This window comes from Drosophila virilis, chromosome 2, assembly GCF_030788295.1.
Source record: "Drosophila virilis strain 15010-1051.87 chromosome 2, Dvir_AGI_RSII-ME, whole genome shotgun sequence".
Lineage (NCBI taxonomy): Eukaryota > Metazoa > Arthropoda > Insecta > Diptera > Drosophilidae > Drosophila > Drosophila virilis.
In genome coordinates, this window is record NC_091544.1 from 26,354,385 (window position 1) to 26,380,805 (window position 26,421).

General features: G+C 41.4%; 11 protein-coding genes across 11 annotated transcripts in view; 6 read left to right on the plus strand and 5 right to left on the minus strand.

Moving 5' to 3' along the window:
* Positions 1–1,187, minus strand: part of cher (filamin protein cher) — a 40,434-nt gene extending 39,247 nt beyond the window's left edge. The window contains exon 1 of the mRNA XM_015170419.3: positions 818–1,187. Within this exon, the coding sequence (XP_015025905.1) occupies positions 818–832 (15 nt within the window). The 5' untranslated portion in view covers positions 833–1,187. The remainder of the gene's footprint in view (positions 1–817) is intronic.
* Positions 1,188–5,263: 4,076 nt separating this feature from the next.
* On the minus strand, positions 5,264–9,008 carry LOC6632695 (uncharacterized). The gene is made up of 9 exons (XM_002055992.4): positions 8,941–9,008; positions 8,577–8,885; positions 8,366–8,510; positions 7,965–8,300; positions 7,157–7,464; positions 7,012–7,093; positions 6,602–6,956; positions 6,027–6,154; positions 5,264–5,962 (listed from the first exon to the last, which is right to left on the minus strand). The coding sequence occupies exons 2-9, from the start codon at positions 8,860–8,862 to the stop codon at positions 5,605–5,607; spliced, it is 1,998 nt and encodes a 665-aa protein (XP_002056028.3). The 5' UTR covers positions 8,863–8,885; positions 8,941–9,008; the 3' UTR covers positions 5,264–5,604.
* Positions 9,009–10,375: 1,367 nt separating this feature from the next.
* On the minus strand, positions 10,376–11,260 carry LOC6632696 (chymotrypsin-2). Its single transcript, XM_002055993.4, has one exon. The coding sequence runs from the start codon at positions 11,250–11,252 to the stop codon at positions 10,446–10,448; it is 807 nt and encodes a 268-aa protein (XP_002056029.1). The 5' UTR covers positions 11,253–11,260; the 3' UTR covers positions 10,376–10,445.
* Positions 11,261–12,194: 934 nt separating this feature from the next.
* Positions 12,195–13,491, plus strand: LOC116650324 (chymotrypsin-2). Its single transcript, XM_032433707.2, has one exon. The coding sequence runs from the start codon at positions 12,641–12,643 to the stop codon at positions 13,445–13,447; it is 807 nt and encodes a 268-aa protein (XP_032289598.1). The 5' UTR covers positions 12,195–12,640; the 3' UTR covers positions 13,448–13,491.
* Positions 13,477–14,418, minus strand: LOC6632698 (chymotrypsin-2). The gene has a single exon (XM_002055995.4). It carries the CDS (start codon positions 14,385–14,387, stop codon positions 13,515–13,517), a length of 873 nt encoding a protein of 290 aa, XP_002056031.1. The 5' UTR covers positions 14,388–14,418; the 3' UTR covers positions 13,477–13,514.
* Positions 14,419–15,790: 1,372 nt separating this feature from the next.
* LOC6632699 (chymotrypsin-1) lies at positions 15,791–17,530 on the minus strand. The gene is made up of 2 exons (XM_002055996.4): positions 17,444–17,530; positions 15,791–16,724 (listed from the first exon to the last, which is right to left on the minus strand). The coding sequence occupies exon 2, from the start codon at positions 16,699–16,701 to the stop codon at positions 15,892–15,894; it is 810 nt and encodes a 269-aa protein (XP_002056032.2). The 5' UTR covers positions 16,702–16,724; positions 17,444–17,530; the 3' UTR covers positions 15,791–15,891.
* On the plus strand, positions 17,411–18,411 carry LOC6632700 (chymotrypsin-2). The gene has a single exon (XM_002055997.4). It carries the CDS (start codon positions 17,415–17,417, stop codon positions 18,321–18,323), a length of 909 nt encoding a protein of 302 aa, XP_002056033.2. The 5' UTR covers positions 17,411–17,414; the 3' UTR covers positions 18,324–18,411.
* A 122-nt stretch (positions 18,412–18,533) lies between these two features.
* On the plus strand, positions 18,534–20,211 carry LOC6632701 (chymotrypsin-2). Its single transcript, XM_032433690.2, has 2 exons — positions 18,534–18,749; positions 19,361–20,211. The coding sequence occupies exons 1-2, from the start codon at positions 18,553–18,555 to the stop codon at positions 19,986–19,988; spliced, it is 825 nt and encodes a 274-aa protein (XP_032289581.1). The 5' UTR covers positions 18,534–18,552; the 3' UTR covers positions 19,989–20,211.
* Positions 20,212–21,356: 1,145 nt separating this feature from the next.
* LOC6632702 (chymotrypsin-1) lies at positions 21,357–22,406 on the plus strand. Its single transcript, XM_002055999.4, has one exon. The coding sequence runs from the start codon at positions 21,401–21,403 to the stop codon at positions 22,217–22,219; it is 819 nt and encodes a 272-aa protein (XP_002056035.3). The 5' UTR covers positions 21,357–21,400; the 3' UTR covers positions 22,220–22,406.
* Positions 22,407–23,494: 1,088 nt separating this feature from the next.
* LOC6632703 (chymotrypsin-2) lies at positions 23,495–24,505 on the plus strand. The gene has a single exon (XM_002056000.4). The coding sequence runs from the start codon at positions 23,514–23,516 to the stop codon at positions 24,384–24,386; it is 873 nt and encodes a 290-aa protein (XP_002056036.2). The 5' UTR covers positions 23,495–23,513; the 3' UTR covers positions 24,387–24,505.
* Positions 24,506–25,167: 662 nt separating this feature from the next.
* Positions 25,168–26,034, plus strand: LOC6632704 (chymotrypsin-2). Its single transcript, XM_002056001.1, has one exon. It carries the CDS (start codon positions 25,168–25,170, stop codon positions 26,032–26,034), a length of 867 nt encoding a protein of 288 aa, XP_002056037.1.
* Positions 26,035–26,421: the final 387 nt, after the last annotated feature.

The following is a 26,421-nucleotide window of genomic DNA, read 5'->3' on the forward strand; positions in this document are numbered from 1 at the left end:
ACAGACTTTCTCAAATACTCATGACTATAGCTTTAAAACTGAAAGCGGAACATATGGCTAGACATGGCGAACATGGTTGTATCGACTTGTGTATGGATACTGCTTATGATTTTGTGTACATTCAAGGGGATTCATAGATGTTCCCTAAGATGCGTTACACACTGCATGGCATATTTATAATACCCTCTATTTGGGTATAAAAAATCGTAGCAAATTTTGAATGCTGATCGATTGAACAGCTGATCTGCTTAAGGTTGGCTGTACGTAATGGGACTGTTGAAATCCTTCGTGGCATGCCACAAGGGAACTGTCTGGCCATTTAAAGCAGCCACCGCGACTGACCTCAACGCCGGCTAACAACTTGGCCCAATATGGAAATAAAACGCGTCGCACCAAAAACGTTGCCAAGTCACAAAACAAAACGTGAGGCGCCACTTGGCTCGTTTGCCTTGGGGCATGAATCAGCCAATGCAGCCAACGAAATGCTAAATAAATTTTCACTTCCATTTTAATTAATTTTAATTTATATGCAACTAAAACACACAAACGCACACAGCAATAGCCAGGAAAAATGTTGTAAATTCTCTAAAAATAAATTGACAAATATTTGTTGTTGTTATGAAAAGGTAATGTAAACCACATGTCCTCCATTTTGCCGTCATTTAAACAACTTGATCAACACTGGCCAAATGCATTGCAATGGAAAAATAGTGTGCGAAATTGTGCATATATATGTATGTGGTGTGGGTGGGGGGGCAGGTGGGGCAGGTGATATAGTTGGACACAATTTTGGTGCCAAAAAAATAAATAAACTCACTTTGCGTGCTGCCATTTTGACGATTTGTGGCTGTCGAATGTTTGCTAATACTTTTTATCTTTGAAAATATATATATATAATATATATATAATACTGGTCGCTAATCACCCAATTAAATTACACAATGCCTCAGTCTGCGGCAAGAGCACGTTTTTTTTTCTTTTTACACACACTCAAGACTTGCAGTTTTTCAATTTGAAATATTTTATTTTCGAAAATTTTGAACAAAATATTTTTTTGATATTTTACGAGCTGCGCACGTTGCTGCCGTTCTGTTCCGTTTGATTTGTTCGGACGTTATGTCCACTCGAGAACTTGACTTTGGGACTTGGGGAACTACTCGTCGTTGTCGTTGTTGTTGTTGTCGTTGTTGTAATCTTAAATGTTCTGCTCGTCGCAATTTCTCAGCTCGACTGAGTTCTGTTCGCCTCCTTGCTCAATGTTTTTATGCAGCCAAACGCGCGCAGCTCTTCTTTTTTGTTCAATTTCTTTATTATTTTTCAGAATTCTACAGCACTGGCCACATGCATAGCAACAGGCAAAAGCAAAATATTGAGTTGTTTGTAGCTTTTAAACGGTTAATTTTGTGTGGGAGAAACTGGGCGTGGATCTGTAGAGACACCATTTTTTTTATTTTTGTTATATGTTATACAAAACTGCAAGGTAAAATTTATGAAAATTGTTCATACTGAGGACCATAATGTCATAAGTTCAAAATTATGAGCTTATAGGAAAGTAATTTTATGAATTAGTGAAGCCAACTTCACATTATTAAAGCTCATCATATAATACAAATGCACATGTATAATTCGTTTAAAAAAGCAAAAATGTATGTAATCAATTATTAATCAATAAATTTTATAATAAATAACGTATCAATGTGGGGCATGTGTCAAGAATTAATTGAAATGCGCATATATTCAGCTTTTAATAGACATGTTGTTGATTTAAAAAAAATATAATCGAAGTAATATTCACACACTTTTTGTGTTTAAAAAACATTTATGCTACAATATTAAACAGCAAACGCTTCTATTCACCTAACGATCGCTGTGCTGATCATCAATACATAATTTCTTCAATATTTATTTTGCTGCATGTTTTGTGTTGTGTGTTTTGCCTTTTGCTTCGTACGTTGGCGACGCTGCGGTTGACGTTCACTTCGACGTCGACGTCGACGTCGACTGCACTCTTGACTCTGTTCACAGCGATTTGGCAGCGGCAGCTTTTGGCGATTTTCCCCCAAACTCCCTCTTCCAACCCCTCTGATGATATTTGCGCGCAGCTGATTCTGTTGTTCTTTTATAAATAGAAAATGTATTCTTTTTGTTTGTTATTGCTGCTGTTGTTGTTGTTGTTGTTGTTGTTGTTGTAAAGCATGCTTGATTTGTTGCCAATTGCAGGCGTATTGTCATTTGCAATGCAGCCCCTTACCAGGCGTGCCCCTTCCCCAGGCCATGACTGACTCATCATCAGCATAATTTGCACTTGAAATTCACATAGAAATTTATACCCTAGACTGTTGCGATATGGGCTATAGTATTTTAAGCAGCATGTTCGCCTGTACGTGTGTATGAACGAGATATCTCAAAAACTTCAAAAACTAGGAACTTCAAATGTAATATGTATTATTATTTTGCCATACTAAGCGTAAACCGAGATTTTTATAATGAAATTTCGATACCTGAGACAAGGTTATTAAGCATAGATAAAAAATTTAAATAAGTAGATGCACAAAACTTCGTATGTAGAATATCGTATGTTTATATCCGGGTAAAGAATATTCACCCCAAAATTTGAAATAACTAATTCTTGTGCTTAAGTGCTTTATTAACACCCTTTGGTTGCCATGTTTAAGCATTGTAAGATTCAACTGGATCGGACCTTAAGCACCAAAGTTAATCAATTATAATTATGGATAATAGTTAATAAACCGAATCAATATTAAATAAAGTGAATTAAGAATACATGACTATATACAAAGAAATTGGAAATATTCTAAAGAAAGCTTGGCAATTATCGCAGGGTATCTGCTAGCCGAGCACTGTACAAAATAGTTGGGCAGCCTTCATAAAAATATGAAATACATTTTTTGCATGTTTTTGCGGCATGTTTTGTCTTAACACATGACTAATTCTTTGGCCAAATCGCAGACATAAACTCTTTGATTTTATTTCGTTGGGGGTTCAACAACTTTGCAAATCTGCGCAAATTTATTTTATTTATACTAAATCGCAGATAAAAAAGACCGCGTTTCTAGTTTAAAAAAATATATGAAACAAATATGAAATGTCAACCAAAATAAAAATAAAAAAGCTAAGAAAATTACGCACAGTTCTTAAATACAAATTTAAATTTAAGAAAACTGCATTAGTAAAATAATGAAAACGAAGAAACGAACATAAATTACGCTAAAACAATTTCTAACTTTGCTAATCATCATAGTGTTAGGCATGCTAGTTGCCAAATAGTTTGCTGATTTGTTCGCTTTTAAAAGAAAACAATTAATTTATATTAGTTATAATTTTGTAGGCAACATTTTTGTGGCCTGTCAGCAGCTGTTTAGCATTTGATGTTGCGCATACGCCGCGTTGGCGTCCAATAAATATTCACGTGCAAGCAATTGGCTTCAAGTGCCCCCTGCTCTGGCTCGCTCTCGCTGCCACTGACTCTCTCTCTCTCTCTCTCTATTCATCTTGCTACGTTTTCGACATATCCAAAAATAAAGCCTATTTTATAGCCAAACACAATTACGAAACGTCAAATCGTTCGCAATATTCCAAATAGTCAGAGTACAAAAAGAATTCGAATAGTTTTTTTTTAATATAATTTTTTTTTGTTTGTACATCAATTTCCTAACAATGTGGCGTTCAGGTGTGTCAAGCCGTGCAACAGTTGCTAAATAAAGAACTCTCAACCAAGTAAGCCCAGAATTTCTGGTGCCTCGACTAAAAGGGACTCCAGCGAGCACTCGGAACGCGACTGTCAAGAAAATAGATCACAAAATATGGCAAAAATTCTCAAAAACTTTGTGTGCAAACTCTTGGCTATATTTTCATTTGCTTGCACACCAATATTGTTCACGCATATATATATATATATATATATATATATATAAATATATATATATATATGTATACTTATGTGATTTTGTACACATATAGGTATTATTCATAGCATCTGTTATGGCTGGATACTATAGATGTTTGCCTTCAGTAGTGCACATACTCTGACATTTTTCTCGATCTCGTTGCGTTATGCACTAATTGAATAATTATGTGGCGCTATATGTACAACACACGCGCCTACATTCACAAAGATATATATCTATATATATTTTTGTATAAATTTAACGTTTTGTTTTGGCACTCAAATCGGTATATTGCGTATACGCCGCGTATTCCCTACGACACGCACACTTCGAAGTCAATGCAGCAACTGAAATTTGGTTTTTCGAAAATGCCCAGCTATTACCATACCATAGCTGAGAATTGAGAGCAACAAGAATTATTCGTTCGAAAATTGTATACACATACTTATATATTCATCTCCATATATTATTCTTTTCAGTATTTCCATGCGGCTGTCGCCCGCAACAAATATGTTTTTGAGTTAAAATTCTTGACAGCCAGCCCCGAGCCATTTCAGTCTTTCGAATATGACTAAGAGTTGGGGCCTTTAGGTCTACCTGCCTTTAATTAGAGCAGCCTGCGACACGTGTGGTCAGACCAAAAGAAAAGAGACAGCCAAATTTGACACTGACATACACGTAAATCAAAATGCCAAAAACATTTGTCCGCTGACTCACAGCGCTCTTCTGCCGCTCTATCAATTGCTTTGGGCATTGGCCAAGCGAAAATCAACCCAAATCACATTCGGGATCGCTAAGGATCTGCGAAATTGAAAACAAAAAAGGAATGAAATTTGCATTGTGTAGTCCTTGACTGATGTCATGATAATTCGAGGAAATTCTATCTCATATTTTAATCTTCTCTTGAAAATTTCATTAGACGTGTTATGCCTATTGCGAAATTTCACTGCATTATCTTTAGATTGAAAAATTCTCACGGTGGAAAAGGGATTTTTAAAAAATAAACAAATTGAGCCGGGCAATGCCCTCTATGTATTTTATATTAACGAAACGTTGACCTTCACTAGTTTCTATCAATACGTTCACGTTTGTCTGTATCTAAGTATATTATTATGCAAATATACAGCGAAAAGTATCCTAACGGGCACTCCCCCTTGAGCGGCCATTTTTTCTCAAAGCATTATGATTTCGCCCAAACCTATGTCGCCTTTATTAGACGAACACTCCCTTGAGCAAACAAAAATAAACGAATGGTCGCTTTCCGCTGTCAAAGGGATCTTTTACTGAATATTTTCATTTATAACAATGTAATTTTTTTTTATATCCATAACAAATGCTGACCATGTTGATTTTCAATAAGTCTCTCACTGTGTGGCATGTTTATTAAACTATATTTTTTATAAAGCTCTTCTCTGAGATTCTCATAAAATCAAGTAAGCCCCACATGCTGTTATGCTTTGATTATAAGTTTAATTATTAACAAATTGTGTTAGCATTCTTAAATACTTGATGTCAGGTCATATTCCGCTTAGAGCAGGTTATATGTTAGTAAAATGCTTTACTGGCTTACTTTAAAATCTTTATAAATATTCTCAATTTCCATACTTTTTACAATTACAAATATATTGTTTTTTAAAAAATCCACCTATTAAATTTAAACAGTGAGACTATGACGTTATACTATCAATTAAAATGTTCACAAGCGTTGCCTTTGAAGTGTGCTCTGTGGATAGTCCCGCACCGTATTGCGATGCATCTGCACATCCTGCACACCCCCCTTGACCTCGATGACGGCAACCGCATCGAAGGGCATGCGATGGACATAGTGGGCATAGTGTTGACCATTTATCGCTATCAGATAACAGTCGCTTGTCACAAGCACTTGGACGGCAAATCTTTCGCCTCGGTGCACGGGTATTGGGCTGGAAATCTCTTCCCGGTTCCACGATTTACGTGCTCTGCTATTACGTATTAGATGATTTTTTTTAAACTGGAACTTGATGTGCAGCGGAACATCTCTTGTTTCATTCTCATATAGGAAGCTAATCTCGAATCTGTGAATGTGTAGATTTTTAAGTATAAAAACAATATTTTTCTTTATGGACTTGTTTCACTTACTCCTGACACCTGCCATCGATCCTGCCGCTGAAGAGAAAACTATCTGCCTCGCACAGTGGGCCCACCTCAGCCACATTATCGGCAAAGTAAAGCATGGGCTGTATATCATACTGTACGTGTGGTGGAGGCTAAAGTGGAATAAAGTATGATTCAATTGGGACTACGATAAATAAAGCTGAATATGGGCTAAGTAGGGGGTTGATTTTAAACTGTTACGTTCGAACTGTGGGAAATAACCTGCAGGAAGTGACTTTAAAATTGTAACCAACGACTTTCAAACTGTAATTTTAGGTAAAGTGAATTGTTGAAAGGAAATTCGACAGAAATCTACTCTATAGTTCTGTAATTACAGATGATAAATGGGTGGAAAGAAGTTCGTTACCAAACCTCTTTATAGGTCGTTAATTAAAAAATAGGTGGAAAACATCCATACTGAAGTGACTTTAAAATTGTAGCCAACTACCTTCAAACTGTAACTTAAGCAAATGTAAATTGAAGCTAATGTTACGTCATTTTACGTCTAGAAGGAGTCATTCCTGTTGCTACTTCAATAATAACATGATTTCATTTCTTACCGCCAACTCGAGAAAACGATGTGGATAGCCTCGAACCTCGGAACGGTGTATGAGCACATCCTCCAAGTCGCCATCGACTTCAAGGAAACGAACTGTGTCGTAAGGATGACGATGAGTGTAATGGTCCACGTGATGGCCATTAAATGATATCAAGTAACAGTTCTGTGTGACTAGCACTTGAACGGCGAATCTTTCGCCCTGCCGGAAAGGAAAAGGTATCACAGAGTGGATTTCCTCACGTCCCCAAGTACCACGTGTTCTGGTGTTCCGCACCACATATTGTTTGCCGAATCGTGGATTAATATGCAAGGCCACATCACGAGTCTGATTGTCATACACGAAGTTTATGGCAAATCTGTTTAAGAAGATCTTGGTAGTATTAAGTCGATAAATAACGTGTGTAAATTTACCCTTGTGTCTCCGGTAAAATTTTACCAGTGAACAAATAACTAACACCCTCGTAAAGTTTTCCGATTTCCGTGACGTAATTTGCTATAATGATAATATAGATATATCAAAAGATTTGGCTTTAATATTTTCATTTGTTGAGCTTACCCTCTGGGATGGCAAACGTATCAAGAGTTACTATGGCAGATTCACCAACCATAGGAGCACTCGGTCTGATGCTGGGATAAAACTGGGGAGGCACTACTTCACTGCCAGGATGAACCTCAGCGGGTGCAGATTCAATGCCAGGATATACCTCGGCGGGAACAGATTCAATGCCAGGATAAACTTCGGCGGGAACAGATTCAATGCCAGGATAAACCTCAGCGGGCACGGTTTCAACGACGGGCGACTCCACTACAGGGACTACGGGTTCAGGATCAATTACAGGCGTTACGGGTACAACGATAGGAATGCTAAAAAACATAAACAAATACATTTATTATATTCTGAAAAATTAACTTATAAAATCAATGTTCTCAAAAATGTTTTCGTAACTGATCGAAAGGGAAACAAACAAATTTTATACAAAAGTTTTCCGCTAATTTACCACTGCTGCGAGTGGAATTTCCGCTGAAACACGTATTCATAATATTCTTATGTTTTTAATATAATTTTGTTGTAAACTCTAAGGTGGAATACATTTCTGGAAAAGTGCTAAAAACCCCTTAAGTGAATTTGAACAAAGTTCTTTGAAAAACGAAAAAATATCATTCAATCGATTTTCGAATGTCCATAAACCTTGTCTTAGCATGGAACAACGACAAATAATCTAACTTAGACTGTTAAAAGTAGACTTTAAAATTAAAATCGTTTTGATTACAATATTGCATACTTTTAGGATTTCATATAGGAAAATTGAATAATTGGCCAATTTTCGCAGCCCATAGATATTAATATTTAAATTAACACTCACCTATTAGGATCCGATTTGGGGCGCAATGGAGCACCGTCCTTCAGCTTGCAATTGGGATATTGGGCCAAGTATGTCATCACGGATTGCTCATCCACATTGGGATCAACTAGTTCCTCCGGCTTGATTAGCTGGCGGACATCCAGCCAATCGTCAGCCAGTTGCATTGCCTCGGTGGCATTCTGCACGGAATTATCGGGATCCCAGAGCTCCCAGTCGGGGCACAGGCCAGGGGCGCAGCCATCCACCAAAGCGCCCACCGGCTTGCCCGTGGTCCAGTCTTTGGTGAAATTATTGATAGACATGCCGGGTATCTTGATTTGTATCCAAGCCAGCAGGCTGCAGCAGCACAAGAAATACATTTAGCTATCGAGCGGCCGTATTTGAGTAAGTCTTAAACCTACCGTTGCTTGGGCGTTTGACCCGTTTCCGCCGATGGTTTGTCCTCATCGCCCTCCCACACGGGCATCGATATCGAGTAGTGCAGAATGAGCGTCCATATGAGGCCCAATATAAGCTTCAGCTTGCCATCGACTATATCGGAAGAGTCTGTGAATTGAAATTGTATTGTTGTAGAACTGGAACCGAACTGAAGTCTAGTCATGGATAAGTTACCGATGTTCACAATTTTAATGCCCTCATCCTGCAGAAATTGCAGGGCAATCGATACGTTCTCCAATTTCTGGCTACGGAATGTGGTGCGTTTATTGTGAGGAGGCAATTGTTTCTGCGACAGCACCTCGATGAGGCCAATCAGACACAGGCCATCGGACAGATCCGTTTCCAAATTATCTATGGAACTACCGATGCTCTTCAGATGCTCATTGGTCCAGCGTGTGAAGGTGTTCTGTTGGATTTGCTTCCATTGGGCGTGCTCGTCAAGATTATGTTCGGCCTTCATATCTAATTGGAGTGCTGTTCTTGCTGTGAATAAAAGTTTGTCAGCCAGGATTTGAGAATAATATAATTATAACTTTACTGGAATTTTGAAACTTTTCGTAATCGTATTTCTACGCCAATGTAATGTTTTCGCCGTGGCAATTTCTGATCAACTGAGTTGCTTGCGCCTTTCAGCCCAAAGTCTTAATGGCACATCCAGTTGCTGCATACCCTACAGCTAGTGAATGGGTTTATTATACTCTTAAGAGCGTGTACAGTTAGAAGTAGCCTTCAGAATCTACCCTTGAACTTTACCGAATCCATTCATAAGAATACATAGATCTGCTTGTGTCTTTCTATAGCAAAACATATTGGAAAACAAAAACCAAAACAATATTATTTTATATAATAATTATATTCTTTTGTTTTAGCAGGGTATTTGCTAATCAACTACTGTCGTCTAGAGTATGCGTTGTCTGCATTTATCAGCAAAAAGTTAAGTTCTAAAAAATGTTGATAAGAGGCGTGACTAAATCCAACATTGCGAACAAACAAATATTTTGCAAACAAAATTTGTCATATTTTTATGTCAGTTTATCAGTATTGGAACTTTTTATTTTTGCTTCACAGAAATATATAATTGGCATTTGATAAGCGGGAAAAACTTAGCTGAATCATTAACTGACGGCATAATTTTAAATAATTTTGGGAGCCTCACAAAATATCTGTCCATATAGAATAACGTATTTATGTTTTAAACTATGCAGAAATAATCTAATCAATTTGTGAAGAGTTCCTAACCAGGAGATACGCGACAGACAGAGTTCTAAAGTATCCAGAGTTCTAAAGTATCCTAATAGACATTTCTTTGCTGAATTAAATACATTCAAAACAAATGCGAAAGCAAGCTCTGTCTCAACGTTTATTTTGATTCTAGCTTTCAACTTAAGACAAACATAATCGAATTTATTTGATTACCATATAGGGAATCTATTTAAGGTGATACATAATATTTTGATTTTCTGCACAACCTGCTTATCGAAAATGAGAAAGAGTTGTCTGCCAGTTAGATAAAAAATAGATTTGCATGGCAGAACAACTAATCCTTCCGTTAAGTTGCAAAACGGTTGAATATTTGAATAACAGAGCGAGGTTCAGGTCGTTCACAATAAAAAATGTAGAATTAGCGGCACGTTTCCATTAAACAAGATTTAAGCTTAGTTGCAATCTAGTAAGGTCGCTTTGATTAATTAAGTTAAAAACGCCCAGGTGTTCGTCTCCAGTTTGTGGGCTGTGATATGTCGGTGAGCGTTGGGTGGGAGTCTAAGCAAGTGGGCGAAATGTCGCAGCCCTCCGGCTCTTTAGAAATAAGTTTTCAGGTGGAGCTGTGGACAGACTCTACAGGCTTGACTCGACTGCTGATTATGACTATTTGTACTTTATGGCATCGAAAAACCAATCCTTTGCCAGGCATCTACTACATGCATTTGCAACAAGCCATTCCATTCGTATCAAATCAAATACAGCAATTAAATATATCACACACATACGTTTACTGATAATAACTTAAACTAATAATAACTGAGCATAGTCTTAGTTAGTCGCTTAATTAATTATCTGCTGTTGCACACCCGCACATTTGCCATTGCCGCTCATAACCCGCCGCATCCACTCTCTGTAGTAACGCGCATCCATAAATACGTCGGGTACACCCTGTGCACAGGGCACCATAAAGTTGAGTATGCCAATTAGCTGGCCATTGTGGACCAGCGGACCGCCAGTGTCGCCATGGCAGGCGCCTATGTTTTGCGCTCGAAAGGCGCACACATGACATGCCCCCAGCTGAAGATCCTCGTAGGCGGCGAGTCGCATCTCGCATTCTTGCCGCGTGATGTGCTGCTGTTGCACCATTTGCAGCAGCGTGGGTGTGGCACCGGCCGCCGACTGTGTGCCCCAGCCGGTGAAGAGCAGCTCCGCGGTGCCCACAGGCCAGGCTAAATGCGGCAACGCCACGGGCTGCGTGAGTGCATCATAGCGAATGCTCTCGTTCAGCTGGAGCAGTGCAATATCATTATGGTACTTGGGCTGGTCGTAGTTGCAGTGCACATAGATCGCCGAGGGATAGTGGAGAGCACCTGGTTGGGTATAGCGAATGGTGCCCACAGCCACGCGTAGGCGATCCGCTGGCCAACCACTCACACAGTGTCCCGCAGTGAGTGTCCAGCTTGCTGAAAGGATGACCCCGCCGCACAGATGGCTGCCCGCCAGAGTTTGCAGTGAGATCTGATAGGGTGCATCGCCCTCACCAGCATTCTGACCACCGACAATGGAGTGGGCGGGGCGTGGCAGCAGCAGCTGCAATAGCAGCAGCGGGTATATCAGTGGCAACAGGCTGCGTCCGTGTCGTGTCATATTTGATATCCAAGTGCAGACTGAGCGCTCAGCACGGGCAACAATTGGTTATGTTCCTTGAAACGATAAGGTATATCGACTTTGAAGCCAATCTGATTGTAAGTGATTTTTTACGATCAATTTGATAAATGGTCAAGCAATAATCGATAAAATGTAGAGATAAATGTCAAAATAATCACAAGATCGCAAGATAAAAACTTGTTGGACCCTGATCTAGATGTAGCCCCCATACTAAGTGGGGTTTGCAGTATTTACCTACGCCTATATCCTGAGATTATAAATAGCATTGTTTGTTATTCTATTTATTTATTTGTTTGTCTTGGCTAAAGTCAAATATTGACAGCGCTATTCAAGATGTTGATAGTTAATAACTACTAATTTCTTTTAAACTAACTACTCTTATTTTAATCCTAGTCTCTTCATTTTACGCCAAACTAGATTGATATATATGTATATCTATATATATCACATGTATATTTGTAAATGGTTATATGAAACAATAAATAACATTTATTTACATTTATAAATACCCTGATAGGAATAATATTCGGGCGTTTGATCCTCAGATCCTTTAGTTGCACTAATGTGGAAATGTTGTTGCTCTTATGTAAGGAGCGTAATAAAGCTCGGGCTTGATAAGTTTAGTTGAGATATCTGTAGAAAAACCATAATTTTTAGAATTCCAAAAATATACCTAAGCAAGCACTATGATATGAATAAATACACTTTAGTGCTAAATGTTATCTTTACTCAAAAATTCACAACCACCGGATATATGATAACATCAATATTTTCAAGCTGGTCACGGATATTATAGTTTTGTCATGAAATGTGAAATGCATAAAAAGAGACATCTCCGACCGAAAGTATATTTACGGGCTACATTATTTTCACATATCTGCAAAACAATAAGGCAAATGTCTATAAGGGTATTGAATCTTCTGCATGGTCAAAATATCCGTACATTCTCGAGGAAAAAATATGATTCGCCTGGGGCTTCGCTTTAGCTGTTTCTTGAGCAATTGTTAATACTGGATTTGAACCGGCTTGGTCAAAAACTTTTGCCAGGCGTATAAATAATATAATAATCATAATAAATCTAGTTTCCTATTCACATCAAACCAAGCGGCCTGTTGATAAGGCAAGCGAATGGGTTTATAAGGACTGGACCTGGCGAGGTAAAAACCCGTATACCTAATGTCACTTAAAGGTAATACGAATAGCAAATAGCCCGGCTATCGCTAGACTGGGCTATGGCTCTATTGCAATCATAAACTGCCCAAGGCGTTCATAAAATCTGCCTGATAAAAGTCGGTTAAAAAACCTCCGATAAAACTCCTAGCAAATAACACTGTGGTTAGTTTGCTTTAGTTTCTTGGACGGAAAAGATGAAGTTGCTCCACTTTTGCCTAATAATTTTATTGCTGCAGCAGCTAACTGTGGCCAAGCGTTTACTGGACTTGGATGCTGCCAACGCTGGCCAGCTCTCCGACAAGGGTCGCATTGTGGGTGGTCAGACGGCAGAGATTGGATTTGCCAAGTATCAGGTGTCGCTGCAGGTCACCCTCGGCTATCACAACTGTGGCGGTGCCATACTGAACGAGCAGTGGGTCATCACGGCGGGTCACTGTGTGGTCGACTTTCCAGTCGAGTTTATTGTGGTGGTCATGGGCACCAACCGCTATGCGGAACCCGGCGCCATCCACTACCCTGCGGAGAAGTATGTGCACTGCATGTACGATAAGCCCTATATGCATAATGACATAGCCCTGCTGAAGCTCAGCGAGAACATAACCTTCAATGAGCTGACGCAGCCCATAGAGCTGCCCGTGGGTCCGGTGCGTGAGGGCGCGGAGATTGTGCTCACCGGCTGGGGCGCTGAGGTGCCCAATGGCAGTGCTAACGAGAATTTGCAAAAGCTGAGCTTGGGCTTTGTCAAATTGGATGAATGCCTGGATATATTCAATCAGACCAGCAACATGGGCGTGGGACACATTTGCACATTCAGCAAGGACGGTGAGGGTGCCTGTCATGGCGATTCGGGTGGACCGCTGGTAAGCGATGGTCATCTAGTTGGTCTGGTCAATTGGGGCCGACCCTGTGGCAAGGGATTTCCGGATGTGCAGGCCAATGTGTACTACTATCTGGACTGGATTAGGAACGTCATCAGCGGCAATGCCAAGTGCAGCACCTGAACAGCTCATAAAATAAATATTTAAATAAATTTGTTATATGGAAATTGTGTTATCTTTTTTATTTCAATCACACGCCATAGTTGCTGGCATAGCAGTGACACGCCTTGCAGGAGGACTCCGCCTGGGTGCGCCTGATCCAATCGCGATGATAATGCACCGAGGCATAGCTGTCCGGATAGCCAACGGCACAGGGATGGCCCCAATTGACCAGGCCATACAGTACGCCATCCCAGGCCACCGGACCGCCTGAGTCACCATGGCAGGCGCCCTGGCCCTGGTCCGTTAATGTGCATATGTGGCAGGGCCCATTGTTCGGATCGCCGCCCATAATCTCCTGGCAGCTCTTGTAGTCCACATACGTCAGCGTCGCCTGTTGCAGCACATCGGGCGTATCGCCCCACAAGACCGTCGAGCCCCAGCCGGTCAGCAGCAGCTGCGAGCCGTTCGCGGGCGGCCCATCGGGCAGGATTGCCGGCTTTGTGTATTCGTTCCACACAATCGAATCGTTGAGACGCATCAGTGCAATATCATTGTGATACTCGGGAAAATTATAATTGCAGTGCACCCAATATTCCTCGACAAAGTATTTGGCATCTGGTTGCTGCCAGAGCACGGTGCCCGTCGCGACGCGCAAATAGGTCGGATTATAGCCATAGACACAATGAGCTGCGGTCAGCACATGGCGCTCATCAATGATTGCTCCGCCGCACATATGATCCCCGTACATGCCCTGCAGCGAGATTTGATAGGGTGCCTGACCCAGCTGGGCATCGCTGCCAGCAACCACGCGCCCTTCAATGCCCTTGCCCGAGCGGGACCACTGCTCCAGCCGCTCGGCCGACATCTTGCCCAGCCTCTTGGCACTGGCCGGTTCGCTTCGGCTGAGCAGGCATAGGGCCAGGCACAGGATTGCCGCAACTCTTGCACAACATTTAAACATTCTGACGGCGCAATCTGTGAACGCGTATTAAACGCGCCTCCAGATCGTGATTTTCCTTTTATACTCGCAAAAATCAAGACATATCGCCCCAGTTTTATCATAAATCGGATTGGATGTTGTCCCACATGTTGATATCTGGCCCATAAAATGATATAGACGCGTTCTGATTACGATTTTGTTGGAGGTAATTAATATCGCAGTCGGACACTGTGTTGATGACTCGTCAACTAAAAGAACTCTACGCAAAGGAACAGCTGCAAGAAACGCAGATACCCAGTGAAACCCCGGCATAAAGCTATTACTATTTCTCGTTAAGAATTTCGGTAAATTTAAGAAAACTGCAGATGCATTTTCTGAAACCCTTCGGAATATAGCACGGAAAAATCTTTTTAGCATACTTTTGGGCTTGCCAGCGAAAAGTGTTATCCACTAAGATTTGGTTCGGTGCTAAACTATATCTTCGCTAAAGCAAAGGATAAGGCGGAGGACGGGCGCTTATTTAATTCGGAATCTAGCCTGGAATGTAAGACCAACTCATAGTTGTTTAGTATTGTCAGCATTAATTTAGTTATTGTAATATTAACAGTAATTTTCAATAAAGAATCTGTCCAATTCAGGCAAATGAGAAACGAGGATACTAGACGAATCTTGGAATGCGATGATAGGAAATTATATTTCATAAAAATTTGCAAGCAAGTAAGCTTTGGATATCTCCAGAATTAATGTACACGTGCAACGCTCCTATAATTTTCTACAGAAATTAATATTTTCATTTGTTTTGTTTGCGCCCGCCAGAGCATACATACGTATTACATGAGTGTTAAATTATTATTGTTTTAAAATTTTTCCATCAAATTTAACATTTATATGTATTTTTTCATTCATCTTTATTGAACAAAAGTAAAATTAAACAAACAAATTAAATATTGTCACACGATTCGAGCCAGCGACTTTTCGCTTGTTAGTCCGATGCTAAGACACCTACTCCATGTAGGTTCTTCTTTTATAAAATTAATTTAATATACACAAACCTTGTCTCTCTCATTACTCAAGGTGGATTGCAGGTGGGTTTTTTACCCAATGTGAAGCTTCTGCAAAAATTTCAAATTTCTAACCGTTTGAATAGATCTAACTATATGTATAATTATACTTTTTTTAGTTAGCTTAAATCTTTTACTATAAATAATTCAATAAAAAAATAATTTAATATTAAAAATACAGATTGTTTATTTATATATATTAATGATTAAATCAAAAAACAAATTCAACATAAACCATGTTCATACCCTGTAAAAGCGAAGCAGATATCAATTAATGCGTCGAGCGCAATAACTTTTATTAGCCTCTGAATAATACTCAATTTAAGCACCAAATTTTCCGATAAAAACAAAACCATAAAAGAATTGGATGTCCATTAGCAGACAGGACTTTAAACTGTCCAAGCTTCAATTTTAACAATGATCGTGCAATTATTTATATAGATCCACATAAATAAATTAATAAATTAATTTACACGCTGCTTGCAACCGGCGATGGTGCGTCGTATCCAGTCCGCATAGTAGATGGTATTCGCATGCATATCCGGCTTGCCAACGGCACAGGGTGCACCCCAATTGACCACGCCTACCAGCTTGCCCTGCCACATGAGCGGGCCACCCGAGTCGCCGTTGCAGGCGCCCTCGCCTTCCCGCGTATAGGTGCAAAGGTGTCCAATGTCGACGCCATCGGTGTAATCCCAGGCGGCCCTACACTCGGCACGATCGATGATCGTCAGATTGATCGTCCGCAGCAGCTGCTCGTATGGCCAGTTGAGTTCGGGTGCACCCCAGCCGGTCAGGATGACCGTGGCACCAGCTGGTGGCTGTTGTGCACTCAGTGCGGCCGCTTGGGTGCGCTCGTTCCACACAATCGACTCGTTCAGATGGAGCAGACCAATGTCATTGGCATAGACGGCCGGTATATCGTACATGCTGTGCACAATGGCCTCGTCCACATGGAGCATCTGTCCCGGAGCGAGTCTATCATTTGTGCCCACTACAATGCGCAGCTCCTCGATGGCAAAATCGAGGGCACAATGGCCGGCGGTCAGGATCCAGCGCTCATCGATGATGACTCCACCGCAGATATTTGTTCGCCAACTCGTTTGTATCGAGACCTGATAAGGTGCGGCACCCTCTGCCGCCTCCTGGCCGCCAACAATTCGATTGCTGTGCGTCTGATATTTATGATGGATACGCTTGGCCCGCGTGACGTCAATGGAACTGCCCAGCAATAGACACAGGCACCAGAGCCAAGACCAGATCAATGCAGACATGAGGAGGTGAGTACGTGTTAGAACTGCAATTAATGACCAGCAATGAAAAATGGAATGTCCCCAGTCGAAGCTTTTATATGCATGCGCTACACTCAGAGAAAAACGGTGTTCGCAATACGAATATGACTGGTATAGAATTTAGACAGCTATTTTTTGGGATTGTGTTTTTTTTTCAAGCATAACTCTACGATATATACTGCTGGATGCAAAAACTAGGTTTTCGTTAAGTATACGATTATTTCGCTTTTTGGATATTGGATATTGGATATTTCCAACAAAACTATTTACCCGAAAAAGAAATGTTGACCAGATCGTATTTGGATAACTCTTATACTTAAGTAAACTACTTATTCTTTAACTTTTTCTGCGAGTGTACTAAACCTTTTATCGCACCTGGAAAGATTTGGACAGCGGCTATCGCGCACTGTTTTTAACCAAGCAACTGGTCAAATCTTTATGAATGTAAATAAAGTCCATATCAGTTGTATATCTTTACGATGTGCAGGATAAAACGCACACGGTACATGCGCTCAATTGGAGGGCCTATAAACCGGCCAACTATATAGGGGCTGGCTGTGGCCGACTCTTAAGCACATCATGCCCGCCTCCACCAGGCGTTATGAGTGGCCAAAACTTATCGTGCCGCCATAGTTAAAGGCCATAAGCACAGCCGATAAGACATGTCCGATGTGTAATTCCGGAGCAAATCGTGAATGAATTTCAGTTTCAATTCAAAACTTACAACAATGGCATCAGTTTCCAGATCAGTGTTGCAGCTCAGCCTCGGCCAGCTGATGCTGCCCCTTCTGCTGCTGCAGCTTCTGCAGCCCCTAGCCATTGATGCTCTGCGTTTGCGCGGGGAACAGCTGCTGCCGGGTGAAGCAGCTGAGCGGCTACATCCGAATCCGAGGCTAGCACAGGGCCGCATTGCGGGTGGCCAGCTCGCGGAGCTGGGCGATTGGCCTTGGATTGTCAACATACAGAATCAATTTGGGTTTCCCTTTTGCAGTGGCGTCATCATCGATGATTTGTGGATCTTGACCGCCGCCAGCTGTGTGTCCGGCTTGCGTCCACGCAATTTGGTGGCCGTAGCCGGCACCTTGACCACCTGGAATACCACTGCACCGGGCTACTATGTGGATCAGGTTCATGTGCATTGCAACTTTGATAAGCCGCTGTATCACAACGATATTGCGCTGCTGCATTTGAGCGGCGCCATTGAGTACAATGACGTTACGGCCAAGATAGAGCTCGCGGAGCTGGATGAGCTGGAGCAGGGCGAGCCACTGAGCTTTGCAGGCTGGGGCACAGATGAACCAAGTGGCAGCACTTCCCAGTATTTGCAGCAATCACAGGGTACTTATCTGCCCGTTGACGAGTGCCGCACCGTGCTGGACAACACTGACGATGTGGATCTGGGTCATGTCTGCGTCCAAATGGACGCGGGCAAGGGCGCCTGCCATGGGGATGCCGGCGGACCGCTTATCAATTCCCGGCAGCAGCTGGTGGGCATCGGCAACTGGGGTGTGCCCTGCGCCCGTGGCTATCCGGATGTCTACAGTCGTGTGGCCTTCTACAACGATTGGATACGCACCATCACGACAGGCTGTGGCCTAGCCTAGAACATAAACATGTGACCATATTTGGGCCGCATTATCAGCACTTGATTTCTTGTCTTGCCGCAATAAAATGTTATGCGATTTTTATGTACCCAGCTATTTTTTCTTTGGTTTTATTCTGATTGATATTAGCCCCAAACTTTATGGCGGGTCATTAATATCCAATTCGTTGTTCAGCTGCTTGCCATGGACGTTTCCTTCAGATCAGTCCACTTTTAACTTAGCTGCCAACATGTCTTACCAAATCGGAACGTTGCTCTTCCTGCTGTTGCTGCTGTTGTCGTTGTCCTCCTCGCAGGCCTCACACCAGCGTCGCGTCTTTCAGTCGGTGCCCGCGTCCAAGTTCAATTCCAATTCGCGTATTGTTGGTGGTGGCTTGGCTGCCTTGGGCTCAGCACCCTACCAGGTGTCCATACAGAATTCCATGGGGTACATATTAGATTCATTATTTAGTTTCTCAATAATATAAAATATACTGGAGTTCGTGGTTTTAGTGATTCAGTTTTTCAAGATTACAGATTACGAAATAAAATTAATAACTTAAATAAATACAATAAATATTATCAATAATAATATAAAAAATATAAGTAAAAAAATAATAGTAAGAAGAATATTACGAATAATATTAATAACAATAATAATAATAGTTCTAAATATAAAAATAATCATAAAAATTATAAAATATGTATATCAACTATATAAAACGATATTATATATTATGTATAAATTTATAAAAATGAAAAACTAACATAAAGATGTTGTCCTTTAAGGAAGAAATGGAAGAAAAGCAAAAATGTGGAACAGATACAACAAAAATCGAAGTGTACATAAATATATAAATCAAGCATATATGTATATACATATATATATAAATTGTAATTAATGTAGTTGTATATCAAGTGTTCAATGCTTAAACTTTAAACGGATACGATAGTTTTAAAAAGTCCTGGTTCAACTTAACCTTAACTAACCTAACCTAACCTCACTTTAATAGTTTGGCTACTTACTTACTTTATCTGATTCTCTTCAACTGCTTACAGCAATCACATGTGTGGTGGCGCCATTATACACGATCAGTACATCCTGACCGCCGCCAGCTGCCTGGCGGGCATGCGCAAAAGCAATGTTAAGGTGGTCATGAGCACCAATGACTGGGCGGGTCCAGCCTGGGAGTACTACGTGGAGGAGATAATTCTGCACTGTAAGTTCGATCAGCCGCTGTATCATAATGATATTGCACTGATCAAAATGCAAACTCTGGTGGCCTACGATGAGGTCACGCAGAACATAACAATCGCAGCGCTCGACGATCTGGTGGCGGGAGACAAGCTCAAGATGACAGGCTGGGGCAGCACATCGGAGAGCGGTGAATATGAATTTGATCTAAGGGAGCTGGAGGTGACCTATGTGCCAACGGCCAACTGTAATTCAACCTATGGCCACACCAGCGATCTGGACATTGGACATCTGTGCGCAGTGGGGCAGGTGGGCGCCGGCGCCTGTCATGGCGATCACGGCGGGCCGCTGGTCGATAGCCAAGATCGCCTGGTGGGCATTGGCAATTGGGGCGTGCCCTGTGGTCGAGGCTTTCCAGATGTATTTGCGCGCGTCAGTTTCTACTACGACTGGATTCAGTCCACAATCAATGGCTGCGGCATAACCAAATAGTCGCTCTGGCCTCTAATCTTTGCCAGACGTCTGGACGATGGTAATCAGCATGAACTACAAGGTATACTTTGTACCCACGAATATTTATGCATTGCCAAAATTCACTCCCTTTAATAATATACGTTTAAAAATCGACTTGTCATCTTGCTGAATACACTGTGACAAATATTAACTTACAATTTTTAGAGCTATTTAGGTGTTTAAACAGTTGTTCTTTTGAACTCAAGCTTGTAAGACACCTCAAACTAAAAAAAAAAAATTCTTTAACTATAATATATATATATTAAATATAGCTCTTATTGATATTAAAGTATAAAAAAATTAATGAAAGTATTTAATTAACAACTAGACTGCGCTGAAAAAATGTATCCCGCTGGAAGCGAACCGGCGACTTCTCCCTTGCCCGCCGAATGTCTTTCAGCGAGAGAGAGAGAGAGAAAGAAAGAGAAAGTGAGTGGGTTAGAATGTGAGTGAGAGAGATAGAGAGTGAGACTGAGAGAATTATATAGAGGACAAAAATGCTTTTATTATCATTTTGTGTAAAACAATTTAGGCTTGAATTCTTAGTTTAATTTAAACCAAAAGATACTAATTTGAGCTAAATTTTTAGTTGACATTTGGTGTTAATTTCTGAAATTATATTTTAATCCGAAATCAAACGAAGCCTTAAAGATGAGTAAGTAAATTTAATCGAAGGATGGTCTTAAACCATTTCGAATTCGATCTTCCAATTTAATGCGAACTTACCAAAACAATTGCCTTACAAAAACACAACGTAAGCCACATCCGACCCATATTTTTTCAACATGACAAACCAAGCCATGAATCAAATTATTTCTCACCAAATATAAAAAAAAAAGATTCCCACACCAATCAGGAACTTGGACCGTGAATCGACCTACTTAGCCTTGATTTCAATTTTTTCTTACAGTGCACGACTGATTTGCTAATGAGTTCTCTATCTTTCTGGAATTATTCCAAACTGAAATTATTATTATTTATGGCTTTTGTTGTCTAATAATCTAATTGGCAGTTCCGCTGGGAGCTAGCCACAGATTACGACATTATCGCGTGTCTGGCAGATCGCGATCAAAGTGCGGCCACGGGGCGTATGAGTAATTTGTTGTCATAGCTAACGTTTGATTGTTGTCATTCGTTTGGCCGCTGACGAGTGGCGGTACTTCTTCGGCTTTACGCGAATTCTGGCTTATCAGTGTATTGGCTATGGTAATGTCACTATCGGAACTTCCCCAGAATCGCGTTCAGTTCTTATCTCAACGATTCGCGTATTCAAAGAAAGCTGCGAACAGATAAGGCGTAACAGGTAGCCGACTATAAAAGGAAAACCTGATCACAAAATGTCCACAATTCGAAATCGAAAGTCGAAAAGCAAACAATATACCCTATATAAAATGAAGCTGCTGATTTTACTTAACGTCGCGCTGTTGATCGTTGCCCAGTGCGAGGCACGCGAACTGGGATCAGGTCGAAAGTTGAGCCGCCAGCTGGACTTGGATGTGGTGCGTCCCGAGTCACGTATTGTCGGTGGCACCGATGCACCTGAGGGCTGGGCGCCCTATCAGGTCTCCATAATGAGCACATTTGGCGAACATGTCTGTGGTGGTAGCATCATAGCCGAGCAATGGATTCTGACAGCTGCCCATTGCCTGGAGTGGCCCATACAGTATCTTAAGATTGTCACCGGCACCAATGATTATACAAAACCGGGTGCAGAGTATCTGGTGGATGCGACCAAGAAGCACTGCCAGCATGATCAGCCTATCTACCACAATGATATTGCGCTTATACACACGGCCACGCCCATTGTCTATAATGTGCGCACACAGCCCATCAAATTGGCGAGCGTGGACAGTTTGAAAGCAGGAGATAAAGTCACACTATCCGGTTGGGGCAGCACCAAAGCCTGGGGCCGATATGTTACCCAGCTGCAAAAGATTGATCTGTCTTATGTGGAGCACTCGAGCTGCAAGTCGAAGGTGCGCAATGCCACCTGGTTGGGCGACGGACACATCTGCAGCTTCACCAAGGAGGGCGAAGGCTCCTGCCATGGCGATTCAGGCGGCCCGCTGATCGATGCGAATCAAACGCTTGTCGGCGTTGTCAATTGGGGTGAGGCCTGCGCGCTGGGCTATCCAGATGTCTATGCCTCGGTGCTATATTATCGCAACTGGATCAGCGAGATGATGACTGAGCAGGGCAAGGCCTGTTAGGAGCTAAAAGGCCCAAAGCGCAGAAGAAACAAAGGCGAATAAAAGCCAAACCGAACAAAAATAATATATACAAAATATATACTGAGACAGCTTTAAAGACTTTAGACCTTAAGTCCAAATATTGTAAATTTTATCGTAAGCACATATATCACAAAAGAATAAAATATTTATGAACAAATTATGAACCTATAAAGCTTACTATCGTTTATTTATCACTTTATTAACTTGTTTTGGACAACGATCAGTCGAAGATCCTTTTTGCCGAAGTTCACCTTACCCAAACTGAACTCTTAGTCATAAAAATTATATCGAAGCGCATGGCTAATTGGCAAATGACTCAAATAATTGTCTATTATTAGCTAAGTCGGCTACCAAAAGCGAGCAGCCGTTGGGTAATTATCGGCTGATAAGCATAGTAAGTATTATACTTTTTATCTAACACCAACTGGGAGCTACTAATGAACAACAACCAAACTAAAAATAATAAAAAAACTTACTTCTAATCAATTAAAACTTATTATGAACATGACAAAACCTGATTAAAATTTATTTAAATTACTTTTAACTATTTAGTTATTTTTATTAATATTAAAACTTAGTTTTGCCCATGCTCAAGAACTCTCAACCTAACCTTAAAATACAATCCTTCTTATGAAATTTATCTAGGGTATAAAAAATTTTCAAATCAGAGCCCAACTGAGCCCAAAATAAGAAGAGTTTAATATTAAGTTTAAATAATAATTTTTTAATTTAAAATTAAGGATTTCGATATCAAAAAAAATGTAGATTTTATTTTTACATTTGATTCTGTCTAAAAAACGATAGATTAAAACATTGAGTCCGAAGTACACGGTTTTACCATATTTTGCATGTGGAGTCTCACTTCGAACCAAGGCGCTGGTTCAAACCGAAACACTCACTATTTTCTTTCGGTTTTAAGATATGATTACAAAAATTAATGCTAAAAAACAATCGAACCCGGAACCCTTAATGTACTAACGTGACTCGGTCTTGGAAAAAAAAAACCAACTAACGCGGTTGGCTCTTTAAACGACAATCTATAGATTATATGTAATCCTATTTCAAGAAAAATTCAAGGGTAAACAATCAAAGTGAGGCTATCTATCATGGACTGGTTGTGTATTCCATTTAAACGCGTGTTCCCAGCGTGAGCACCCACCTTATCTACAGAGACCCTATTTATATGTATATACTGACAACCCATGCCAAATCTAGAGCTTACGCGACGCGCATACCAAGCGGGCACTCCAAGAAGCCATAAAAGTAACACTTCATGGCATGCCACATCCAGTCCACATACAATATGCTGTTGCTGCTGCTGCTGTCCATGTCGCTCCTTGTGGCTCGCGCCGTGCAGCAGGAGGAGCTGCTTTATCCACCCCAATACACCGGCCAGCGCATTGTGGGCGGCGAGGATGCACCCGAGGGTATGGCGCCCTATCAAATATCGTTGCAGGGCGCCAACAGTGGCCAACATTCCTGTGGCGGCGCCATCATTGATGAGCACTGGATACTGACCGCGGCGCACTGCATACACGGCAAGGCGCCCAATGCATTCCGTGTGCTCACCGGCACACAGGATCTGCAGCAGAATGTGTCCAAATACTATTATCCGGACAGAATCATCGAGCACTGTGCCTATGAGCCGCGCAAATACCGGAATGATATTGCGCTCCTGCATCTGAACGAATCGATTGCCTTCGACAATGCCACCCAACCCGTGGAGCTGAGCCATGAGCCGCTGGTGCCGGGTGACTGGCTGCTGCTAACCGGCTGGGGCACGTTGTCACTGGGCGGCGAGGTGCCCGCCAAGCTGCAACGTCTGGAGGTCGAATATGTGCCCTTCGAGCAGTGCCGCGAGGCACACGGCAATAGCAGCCACGTGGATATTGGCCATGTCTGTACCTATAATGACAAGGGGCGGGGCGCATGCCACGGCGACTCCGGCGGCCCCCTGGTGCACAATGGCAAACTAGTGGCGCTGGTCAATTGGGGCATGCCATGTGCCAAAGGCAAGCCCGATGCCAGTGCCAGCATTGCCTACTATCATGACTTTATACGCACCCATCTCAGTCTGCACGAGTCCGAGGCAGCTGCTGCAGGGGAGGAGCAGCCAGTTTGGAGAAGTAAATCCCATTGCAATTGATCAAGGAATACGGGCTCAAGTTATTGACAATCACTTAATATGAGGCTAACTAACAGAATCTCAGTTAAACAACATTTTAAAGTCCTATTAAAGTCCAATTAAAAACTTGAAATCAGAAATTTTGGTTCTTCCAAACGTGTTTTACCAATCCCAAGAATTTGTGAGAGAATTGATTTTAGCTCTTTTCAACCGTGCCGCTTGCCCTAAAGTGAAATCCGGTTAGCTGCCCTTAACTTTGGAGCAAAGCTTTCCAAGCACTTAAATGCCACACACAAAAGGTACGAACGCTCAAGTCGAGTATGCTCGACTATAAGATAAGATAAGATAACCTGGTGAAGTGATTTGCCTCGCCCAATGCATCGATCCAACAAGGCGGGAGCCTTGCTCCAGGACAAACGGTAAAGTAAAGCTGGCCAACTGCTTGCAACAAGAGGTCTAAGCTCAGTGAAGTGAAGTCAACAGAACGCTGCAATGCCGACCTAGCCATAAAACCAAGAGAAAGAAAATAATTTGTAATGGAATTTTCAACGTTTCTTGTGTACACACTCAGGAGCACAGCTACCTTGTCCCACATAGTTGGCACAGGCAGCACAAACGCTAGTAACTTGAAATACCCTTCGATAAAATTACTCCAAATAACTATAATTAGCTACTTTATATGAGATTGTTGCAATAAGAGCACGAAACACAAATCAATTCGCCTTGGTTGTCGATTTAGTACACCTTGCATAATTCGCTCGATGCGCCTGTTTTCTGTTTTTGAGTTTAGTTAATCTTCGACATGCTAAAGCGCCGGAATAAATCTCGATACTGCTCAATAATTTGGCCACTCTTATTGTTGAGCCTGCCATATTCGTGTTTGGCCAAGTGTCTACGTGATCGTGGAGATCAAAACAATGAATATGAGATAGCCGAGCCGGGTACGACGCCCTATCACGTGTCCATAAATCACACCGAGCAGGGACATTTGTGCAGCGGTGTCATCTTTGCCCTACATTGGGTACTTAGCTCCGCGCAATGCGTGCACGAGCTCGATTGGACACAAGCCCGGATAGTTGCGGGCATTCAGGATCTGTTGGATGCGCAGCAAGGAGACATCCATCACATCGACTATGTGGTCATTCATGCCCTTTTCGATCCCATAGCGCGAGTGAACGACATAAGTTTGATACGCAGCAGATTGAAGTTTGAGTACACGGCCCATGTCCGGCCCATCCCAATTGATTGGCAGACGCCGCCAAGAGATGCCATATTGCGGCTAACCGGCTGGCGGTGGCTAAATATACCAAACGAGAATAAGACCCAATTACGTTCCGTTAATTTGAAAGCCATGTCATATAGAGAATGTTTCAAAAGATTTATACTAACGCCCAAAAAACATATAGACGTGGGATATCTGTGCACGCTAATTAACAATTTAAGTGGCAATCGCCTTATCGAAACTGGCAGTCCATTGGTCTATAATGACAAGCTGGTTGGCATATCCAGCATAAGTGCCATCTGCCCTTACCACTGCAGCAATTGCGATCCATTTGTCGCATCCAAAATAGCGTACTTCTACGATTTCATTATCGGCATAACCCGTGGCTGTTCGAATTGTCCTCAGATTGCGGGATATACTGCTGCATACTTTCAAACATATTTTTAAAATTGCCGGAATGTCATGCTATTGGGTGTAAACCCGGTTTCGAATCGAACCGGTTCATTGTTAAAATTGCAACATATATCACTTAAATAAAGTCGAATCTTCAAAAAAAAAAAATAAAAAACAAGAGATTAAGAGAGAGAGAGAGATTATTTAATAATTTTTATTCATTCATTTGCAAATTTTATTAGAAAACAGAATATTTTGCTAGACAAAAACTCTTTTTGATTGATTCTTACTATAGAGAAATATAAAATTAGTGAGATGTTAAAAAGAGTTGGCTTAAATAGAAGACACCTAGAGGAAATAATAATTACAAAATTTGATCAAGATATCTCTGTATAAGCAGCGAACAACCACCTTCTCGTTCCTTTGATAGCTGTATAATAT

Excerpts from the sequence above, each read along its gene's own strand:
- LOC6632695 (XM_002055992.4), bottom strand. The coding sequence starts at position 8,862 with ATGAAGGCCGAACATAATCTTGACGAGCACGCCCAATGGAAGCAAATC. Across the intron at positions 8,511-8,576 it reads CATTAAAATTGTGAACATCG|ACTCTTCCGATATAGTCGAT; the intron begins GTAACTTATCCA and ends TTCAATTCACAG. Across the intron at positions 6,155-6,601 it reads ATCGTTTTCTCGAGTTGGCG|CCTCCACCACACGTACAGTA; the intron begins GTAAGAAATGAA and ends ATTCCACTTTAG.
- LOC6632696 (XM_002055993.4), bottom strand. The coding sequence starts at position 11,252 with ATGACACGACACGGACGCAGCCTGTTGCCACTGATATACCCGCTGCTG.
- LOC116650324 (XM_032433707.2), top strand. The coding sequence starts at position 12,641 with ATGAAGTTGCTCCACTTTTGCCTAATAATTTTATTGCTGCAGCAGCTA.
- LOC6632698 (XM_002055995.4), bottom strand. The coding sequence starts at position 14,387 with ATGTTTAAATGTTGTGCAAGAGTTGCGGCAATCCTGTGCCTGGCCCTA.
- LOC6632699 (XM_002055996.4), bottom strand. The coding sequence starts at position 16,701 with ATGTCTGCATTGATCTGGTCTTGGCTCTGGTGCCTGTGTCTATTGCTG.
- LOC6632700 (XM_002055997.4), top strand. The coding sequence starts at position 17,415 with ATGAATTTCAGTTTCAATTCAAAACTTACAACAATGGCATCAGTTTCC.
- LOC6632701 (XM_032433690.2), top strand. The coding sequence starts at position 18,553 with ATGTCTTACCAAATCGGAACGTTGCTCTTCCTGCTGTTGCTGCTGTTG. Across the intron at positions 18,750-19,360 it reads TCCATACAGAATTCCATGGG|CAATCACATGTGTGGTGGCG; the intron begins GTACATATTAGA and ends AACTGCTTACAG.
- LOC6632702 (XM_002055999.4), top strand. The coding sequence starts at position 21,401 with ATGAAGCTGCTGATTTTACTTAACGTCGCGCTGTTGATCGTTGCCCAG.
- LOC6632703 (XM_002056000.4), top strand. The coding sequence starts at position 23,514 with ATGGCATGCCACATCCAGTCCACATACAATATGCTGTTGCTGCTGCTG.
- LOC6632704 (XM_002056001.1), top strand. The coding sequence starts at position 25,168 with ATGCTAAAGCGCCGGAATAAATCTCGATACTGCTCAATAATTTGGCCA.